The 8,981-nt window shown below is 47.3% G+C and overlaps 1 protein-coding gene across 1 annotated transcript; it reads right to left on the minus strand.

The window, feature by feature from the left end:
• Positions 1–1,723: 1,723 nt before the first annotated feature.
• Positions 1,724–6,419, minus strand: HSBP1 (heat shock factor binding protein 1). The gene is made up of 4 exons (XM_041400833.1): positions 6,332–6,419; positions 5,415–5,481; positions 4,049–4,168; positions 1,724–3,065 (listed from the first exon to the last, which is right to left on the minus strand). Exons 1-3 carry the CDS (start codon positions 6,374–6,376, stop codon positions 4,050–4,052), a joined length of 231 nt encoding a protein of 76 aa, XP_041256767.1. The 5' UTR covers positions 6,377–6,419; the 3' UTR covers positions 1,724–3,065; position 4,049.
• Between the last annotated feature and the right edge of the window lie 2,562 nt (positions 6,420–8,981).

The following is an 8,981-nucleotide window of genomic DNA, read 5'->3' on the forward strand; positions in this document are numbered from 1 at the left end:
TTCCTGCTATAAAGACAGAAATTAGGAAACCAGAAGAGGTGAAACAGCAATGTCAAATTTATTTGTGCTACCCAGTGCAAGATACACCGGCCACAGAGGTGCTGTGATATTTGACTTATTTCTCAGTTCTCAGGTCTTAATTCAAAACCAGCCTGCTGTTAAAGATTGCCTGCACAATCTGTGGCTGAAGACTTGCATTAGGTCACTCCTAATTTCTGTCACAGAAAAACACTGATTCTGTTTGCTGTTCCTAATGCAGATCTTTGAAAGAGCCTTGTTTTATGTTGGAAATGCAAAATGTGGCTGGGGTGTGTGTTCTACTTCCATCTGTCAGAGGTGGGGCAGTTATCTCTGTTCGTGGGGCAGTCTTTTCTTTATCTCTCCCACACCCAACCCTCCCTCCAGATCTCTTCTGTTCACGGCCAGTGAGTGTCCCTGCATGGCTGACAAAATTCCATCATCCCATGGGGAGATGCTCCGCCCAGGGGAGGAGCCAAGCATTCCTCCCTGGATACAATCTGATCTGGAACAGCACAGCAGCCTTTGCCCCCTGCATTCCCAGAGGAGCAGCTTTCTCCTGCCCTGCATTCCCAGAGGAAGAGCAGGCCCATCTCCAGCAGCCCTGGAGCTTCAGAGGAAAACTCCCCCCTTGTGCAGGATCCCTGCTCCAGCAGAAGCACAGCTGGCACTGCAGGAGGGCTGAGCCCCCATGGGATGGGACTGTGCCACCATCCTGACACACAGGGGGTCAGGGCATGTTCTGATTCTGGCAGGGCTATTCTGTATTACTGCATTTTTATTTTTTCCTATTAAAGAACTGTTATTTCTACTCCCATATCTTTGCCTGAGAGTCCTTTCATTTCAAATTTACAACAGTTTGGAGGGAGGGGTTTGACATTCTCCATTTCAGGGGAGGCTCCTGCCTTCCTCAGCCTACACTGGTTTTTCAAACCAAGGCAAGCATCCACAGCTGAAGTGGGGCTCTGAAGGGTCAGAGAGGAAGAGAAGCAGGGCTGGGAGAGGATGGTAATGGAAATCCAGAGCAGGTGCAGGGAAGAGCAGCTAAAATCAGTGAAGTGTTACATTTATGAGGGAAAAATATCCTGCTGAACAATGACTGGAATCTCTCCAGTGACTGGAAAAATACAGCTGCTTCTTAAAGCTGAAATAATTTTCCTGGAAGTTATTCTGCCAGAATAAACCTGAGGAAAGCAGGGCTACTGCTGCTGCACAGGGTACAGGCAAATTCAGCAATGGCCATGGAGGAACACAGCCAGATGAGGACTTATAATATCATACATCACATATAATAAGAGAATGTACACATATAAACATCATACAAAATTATTATCCACTTTAATATGCTTTCCCATATTCTAGTTAATAATTTATTATAATTAATTATGATTTATTATTATTATTTCTAATTAATATTTTTCCCATGTTCTAATTAGAATTAATTATAATGATTTATTATTGTTTGATTTATTATTATTATTTCTAATTAATATTTTTCCCATGTTCTAATTAGCTGCTAAAGTCCAGATCTGACAGGGCATGGATCATCACCTTTTTACTATACAGGACACTCCTGGATTTTAAGACTTTCCTGTGAGCAGCAGCTGTGCCAAAGTCTTTTTATAACTCACAACTAAATATAATCTCCCATACAATTATATATTTATGCTAGATTGTGCTGTAACACACACAACCTGGCTATTTGTTACCACATAACCGTTTATTAGATTTTTTTTTGAAATGACATTACAAAGGACCTAAGGCTGGTATTACAAGTACATATTGATACATTTCTCATGTTCACAAAATTCCCCCTTTATTATGAGCTTTTATTACAGTGAGTTTGGAAAAATGACCTGTCATATTGCCTTCACAGCACCCAAGTGCTAATTTGGTGGCATTTAAGGAGCAGCTGCAGTGGTGCACCTGTAGCTGCTGCCTGCCACTAGTGCTTGCTGAAATTTGAAGCTGGAGGAGCATTGCAATGATTGTCAGGAATAGCTGACATTGGTCATTTTCCTTCACAAGTGACACAGTACAGACTCTCCCAAACACACCTTCCATGGCCAAAATGTAACAAATACATCCTCCAGGCCTGAAGATATGGGTATGATTAGAAAAGCAAACCAAAAAAATCAAATATTTTGAAGTTGTTATTCTGAGAGAAGCAAGGCTTTAAAAATCTACCTGGCTTCTCTCCTTTTTTGTTCCTCATGCATCACTGCTTTGCTAGCAAACTCGTGTCCAAGGAGGCAGTGATTCCCACTGAAAACCCCACACAGACATTCCACAACCCCATCCCTGCTCTGTCCATCAATCCAGTTATGGATCAAAGGCAATGCCAGAGGAGATGTTAAAAACCTTCAGTCCCACGGTGAGATTGCTCAGTTAACAGCTCCAGGTGTCACAGCTGGGGGTGGCAGTGGCTGCTCAGTCTCCCATGGTCAATCTGCATCTCCTTGATGCTCCAGGAACACCCAGCTCAGGTAACACCAGCAGTAGCAGAGATGGTTTTGATGTTCAGTGCCTCTTGTTTCCAAAAATCACCTTTATTACATGTATGAAAGACAACACAATCCTCAACTAGTGAGTGCCCGACGCTCAGAGCTACAATTAATGCAATTAATTAAGTTTCAATCTTGTGCTTCACTCCACAAACTCACGTAGGACAAGGCAAGGTTCCCGTTTGGAGGGAGTCACTAAATGCTGAGCTATCAAACATGAAACATCTACAAAAGTACAGGAAAGAGAAAAAAGTGACTCCACAAAAAAATACACCCAGGAGTTGAGATCCATAAGATCTGTGTTTTAATAACACAACCAAGATCCTCGTTACAAGAATTCAAAAAGTGAAATTACAGTACACAAAATCAAAATAGAAACTACCCTACCCCAACTATACAATGTACATTAGGAATGCAAGCTCTGTAACAATATAAAAATGCTTTCACACACTGGAGTTGCAAAAAGCCATTCTTTAATTCCAAGGATTTGTAGAAAAAAAGAAAAAAGTAATCTTCCATGATTTATCTTGAGTTGCTGGCAACCTGTTGGGGGAAAAATAATAAGAAAGGAGATTACTGAGAATTAAGAGAATCATGCTCATCAGAGATTTTCATTTGTGGGCTTCAGACTAATGGAAACGACACTGAGGGCAACAAAGCCAGTAATAATTTGTGTTTTTAACAAGGTAGCACAGAAACAGATACCTTAACAAGAACATATCTGTTCCAAACACAGGCCCACTGTAATAGAAGGGCAAGTTGGCAATCAGAAAGGCTGTGAGAATATATGATATATAATATTTACTGGAAGGTGAATTGCATTCCTCCAGGGAGCACTGCCCTGGGACATGGATTGCCTCATGCCTGAGCGCCCTCCCACACAGCCAGCTGTGAAGGAGTCACTGCTGCCTGCAAGCTCCCAGATGGCACACAGGAGGAATTTACAGCTGAGGGACAGCTACTCCACCTGGGCAGTGTGCTCCAAAGCCTGACTGCCTTTTCCATGGAGAAATCCCTCCTGATGTCCACCCTGAGCCTGCCCTGGCCCAGCCTGAGGCCGTTCCCTCTCTTGCTGTTGTTCCCTGGGAGCAGAGCCCAATCCCCCGGCTGTCCCCTCCTAGCAGAGTTGTGCAGAGCCACAAGGGCCCCCCTGAGCTCCTTTTCTCCAGGCTGAGCCCCCTCAGCAGCTCCTGGTGCTCCATTCCCCACCCTGGCCATGCTCTCTCTCTCCAGCACAATCTCCCAGACTATCCCCCAAAACAAGGAACAGCTCCCTCTGTGCTACAGTCAGTAATTCCAAATGCCAGGAGGGCCCCCCCGAGCTCCTTTTCTTCAACCTGAGCCCCTTCAGCAGCTCCTAGTGCTCTATTCCCCTCCCTGGCCATGCTCTCTCTCTCCAGCACAATCACCTCCCTATGCAATCCCCTCTGCACGACTCCCAGAGCAGCTCCCAAACCAGGAACAGCTCCCTCTGTGTTACAGCCAGCAATTCCAAACGCCCAGGAGTCTGTTCCAAGGCCATTTACCTTAACCCTTGTTGGAAGCCGGGGTCTTGTTCTCCCCCTCGAGCTCCTCCACGCCCGCCTGCATCATGAGGTCGGCGATGTTGCGCTCCAGGTCGTCGATGCGGCAGCTCATGTCATCGACTGCCGGGGGGTCAAGGACAGCACGGGGCCCTGGCAGCCCCAGCAGGGCCCCCTCAGCCCCCCCTGCCAAATGCCTCCTGCCCAGGCTGCTCCGAGCCCGGCCAGCCCGGCCCCGGGCACTGCCAGGGGCAGCCACGGCTGTGCCAGGCTCTGAGCACACTCACAGGGACAATTCCCAACTCCCGATATCCCATCTCACCCTGCTCTCTTCACAGGGACAATTCCCAATATCCCATCTCACCCTGCTCTCTTCACAGGGACAATTCTGAATTCCCAATATCCCATCTTACCCTGCTCTTTTCACAGGGACAATTCTGAATTCACAATATCCCATCTCACCCTGCTCTCTTCCCAGGGACAATTCCTCATTCCCAATATCCCATCTCACCCTGTTCTCTTCACAGGGACAATTCTGAATTCCCCATGTCCCATCTCACCCTGCTCTCTCCACAGGGACAATTCCCAGTATCCCATTTCACCCTGCTCTCTTCACAGGGGCAATTCCCAATATCCCATCTTCCCCTGCTCTTTTCACAGGGACAATTCTGAATTCCCCATGTCCCATCTCACCCTGCTCTCTCCACAGGGACAATTCCCAGTATCCCATTTCACCCTGCTCTCTTCACAGGGGCAATTCCCAATATCCCATCTTCCCCTGCTCTTTTCACAGGGACAATTCTGAATTCCCCATGTCCCATCTCACCCTGCTCTCTCCACAGGGACAATTCCCAGTATCCCATTTCACCCTGCTCTCTTCACAGGGGCAATTCCCAATATCCCATCTCACCCTGTTCTCTTCACAGGGACAATTCCTCATTCCCAATATCCCATCTCACCCTGCTCTCTTCATTCTGAGCCCATTCCCCCCCTCCTGGCACTCCAGGCTCACATAACCAGTCCCATTCCCTCTTTCCTCTGGGCTCCCTCCAGGCCACCATTAAACCACCCTGAAATTTGTCTTTTCCAGATGAACAATCCCAGCCTTTCCTCCAGCAGAGCTGCTCCATCCTCTGCTCACCCTGGAGCCGCCTCTGGGCTCTCTGCAGCAGCTCCAGGTCCTTCCTTTCCCAGCCCAGCACTGAAGTGATCACACTCCCCTACAAGTGGGTAACACTGCCTTGGTTTAATTGTTTTTATCCTTTCAGCTTTGAGCAGACACTTATGGCCACTTCAAATTTATCTTACAAACCCCACTGGCCAACAGACACTTGTAATCCTGCCCCCATCTGAGTTTAGAAAAGGATATTTCTTCCAATTATTTGGTCAGACATGGTTTGAAACTTGTCCTGCATTTGCTGGAGCAATGTCTGCACCTAAAAGAAAGGGATAAAGAAGAAATGGTTTGTTTCCTTCAGAGCTGTCACCCGATCTCATGTCATAACCACACTGTTCTTTCACTGCTGACCTCAAACCCCTGCAGTATGGTTACACCTAGAGGTAAAAATGCTACTTAAATAGATGTATAACCAGGAGAACTGATGCTTACAGAAAACATTTGTGAGATCTACAAACCGCCTGTGCCCCCCAACCACCACCAAACCCAGGCCAGCAGCCTCCATGGGGCTGTCAATCACACGGGGAATTTTGGGGGTGTCATTCCCGGACCAAACCCAGGCCAGCAGCCTCCATGGGGCTGTCAATCACACGGGGAATTTTGGGGTGTCATTCCCAGACCAAACCCAGGCCAGCAGCCTCCATGGGGCTGTCAATCACACAGGGAATTTTGGGGTGTCATTCCCAGATCAAACCCAGGCCAGCAGCCTCCATGGGGCTGTCAATCACACGGGGAATTTTGGGGTGTCATTCCCAGACCAACCCCAGGCCAGCAGCCTCCATGGGGCTGTCAATCACACGGGGAATTTTGGGGGGTCATTCCCAGACCAACCCCAGGCTAGCAGCCTCCATGGGGCTGGCAATCACAGGGGGAATTTTGGGGTGTCATTCCCAGACCAACCCCAGGCCAGCAGCTCCACGGCCCCGTTAATCACACGGGGAATTCTGTGGGGTCACGGATCTCTTTGGGATGAGGGCCCCCTCTCCTTCCACCCCCTGCCACGGCCAGCGACACCTCCCACGGAGCAGTCTGCTCCAAGCCCCATCCAGAAGAGGGTTTTCCCTCCTCTCCCGGCTCTCCCAGCCCCTGCAGCCCGGCCCGGGCCTCACCACGGCCGTCAGGTCCTGGACGCTCTTGGGGTCGGTCTCGGCCATGGTCGCTCCGCTGGCGGCTCCACTTCCGGGCCGCGCCCCTCCGCTTCCGCCAGCTCTCGCGAGAGCGCTCGCCCCGCGGCATTGTGGGAAATGTAGTCCCTCGCCCATCCCGCGGTAGTACACAGACCGGCACAACAATTAAAGCTTTTCACTGTTTCTACATTTCGGTTGAAAATTGCGTTGTTCTTTTATTAATTAGCCTTCTGTCTTCTTTTGGTTATTGGTGTATGAGCGTGGTGCTAAATCAGTCTGTGTAAAGAGCTTCTCTGCTCTCAGGATTATACATTTTTGTTTGAATGACAGGTGTTGTCTCTGTTTAATATATCTCCATGTTCCCGAAGTCTTCATTTCTTCACACAAAGCAAAATGAATTATTTATTTCCCAGGTTTTTTTATTATTATTATTTAATGCACGATATTAAAATGTTCCTTTATTGTATTTCTTGCTTTCTTCTGGATGAGCAGTTAAGCTTAGGTAGGTCTTATCTCTTGAGTGCTAACAATCTACACAGAAATAGATGAAAATTTAAAGGATGACATTTCATGAATATCTCTTACAGAACCCATTGGCATTTCTGCTCCTTTGAATAGACAAAGCCAGGTGATTTGATTATAAATACTTCATGTGTGGAGGAGAGTAGGTAATTATTCTCAGTGCCTGCTCCATTAAGATTTTTTCCCCCTCTGTTATTGAGTTAAAAGAAGTTTGGCAAATCAGTCAGGAGTTTCCAGCTCCGTTCCAGTTTCTCAGACTGAAACGAAGGCCGGTTGAAATATTTTTCCTCATGGAAATTTGAAACGTGTCCTTCCAGTTCCAGCTCTGTAAAGCAGGAGAGATGGACAGAGGAGTTTGGAGATGGACAGAGGAGCCATCTGGAAAACAAACAGTGTGGGAGCCAGCAGGGAAACCTAGCCAGGAAAAGGGACAATGACACGGCTGTGCAGCCACTGGGAATAAAGGCCAGCTCCAAAATGTGCAAATGTGTGTCCCTGGAGCAGTGACAGCCCATTCCTGCCCAGCTGGAGCTGCTGTTCAGCTCCCCTGACCCTGCTCAGATCCATGCTGGCTCTGCTGCAGAGCCCACCCCCAAGATTTCCCCAGGGAATTCAAAAGCAGAGCAGCCCTGGCATTGGATTTGCTGAGATAAAGGCTCTCAGTGCAGGGAAATCAATTCATGCCTGTGAAAAAATGACCGAATTTCTTTTGCTTGTGTTCCCAAGCAAGCATTTCCTACAGAAATCTGTGTCTCCAGCTCCTCATCCAGGATTCAGGGGGTTCTTTTATCCCTGACACAGAAACTGCTGTGGGCCTGTTCCCTGGCCAGGTATGGAGAAGAACTGGTTTTATCTCCCTGACCTCTTTTCCCCTTTTATCAGTGAGTAGATGATGATGAAAAGAACTTGTTCTTTCTCTGTGTTATGAATAAAAAGATGTTTGGAGCATGTGATGAGTGAGAGTTGCACCTGGAAGAGAACATAACTTGGGCCTTAAACACTGCCGGGTTTTAGGCTGCATTGATAGTACATGATTATTTCCACTTCTGGGACACTGCCGTGCTTTGGCAGTGCTTATCTGTGCAGCTAAATGCACAAAAATATACAATATCAAGCCATCAAAGTGTGGGCAGCTCTGTGCCAAGCAGGATATTGGAAGGATCCCACAGCCCTCTGAGATGAAACACCCAGCATGTTTCAGAAGAAATTAAATTAAATTGTAACCCTAATTGCATGGCAGGAAAATTCAACTTATCATTCTGGTTACTGTAGCTTAGAAAGGTTTTTAGTGTCTCTGAAGCTGCAGAATGAATCCATTGGAAGCTCAGGCTGTGTGGAAGCCCAGGGCACTTGGAATATTTCTCTCTCTGCTCTGGGCTGCCCTGACCCCCAGGGGAGCACTGACCCTGACCCTCACTCATGGAGAAAGTTTCCCAGACTTCAAGATAGGCCAGAAACCACAAAAATGTGAAATAGGTTATAGAGAGTAGTGTGGGTGGATCACTTGGGTGAGAAATTTAGATTCTGGGATTTTTAGTGTGTTGTGGATGGAAGCAAGATGGAGGGCACAGGGTGTTGGTAATTGGGCAGAAAAGTCCTCATTGTTCTTTGGGATCAGTTATTGGGTTAAAAGGGAAATAATTTGGGTGTCCTTCCTTAATTGGATAGTTTAGTCTTAAAAGACCTTGTAACAAGAGATTGTTGGCCATTTTGTGCCTTCTAATGAAAGGCTGCTGAACTCATGGTTGTGAGACTGTTTCACTGATAAGAAATAATAAACACCTGAGTCCAAATGTGAACTACTGTCTCAGGTGCCCTCAATCCAGACCCAGAGAAACCCACAACTGGGACCCCTGCAAGGGACACTGCAAGGGACACTGAGGTCATCTTTCATTTCCCTGCTCTGGGGCTACACAGGCTGACAAATTTCAAGCTGTCTATTCTGTCAAAAAGTTGTGTGTGCATGCATGAGTGCCAAGGGAAGAGTTCAGGTTAATATATTATCAGTTTCCTGCTTTCAAAAGTCAAAACACATCCCTTGGCCAGGGTCGGTAACACACAAATAAGACAGCGTGGCAACTGAGGAATCCCACTGGGAAAATGAACTGGA

This window comes from Onychostruthus taczanowskii, unplaced genomic scaffold (assembly GCF_017590055.1).
Source record: "Onychostruthus taczanowskii isolate IOZ18803 unplaced genomic scaffold, ASM1759005v1 scaffold18, whole genome shotgun sequence".
NCBI classification, from domain to species: Eukaryota; Metazoa; Chordata; class Aves; order Passeriformes; family Passeridae; genus Onychostruthus; species Onychostruthus taczanowskii.

Excerpts from the sequence above, each read along its gene's own strand:
- HSBP1 (XM_041400833.1), bottom strand. The coding sequence starts at position 6,376 with ATGGCCGAGACCGACCCCAAGAGCGTCCAGGACCTGACGGCCGTG. Across the intron at positions 5,482-6,331 it reads TCCAGGACCTGACGGCCGTG|GTGCAGACATTGCTCCAGCA; the intron begins GTGAGGCCCGGG and ends CCTTTCTTTTAG. Across the intron at positions 4,169-5,414 it reads TGACCAAATAATTGGAAGAA|TCGATGACATGAGCTGCCGC; the intron begins ATATCCTTTTCT and ends ACCCCCCGGCAG.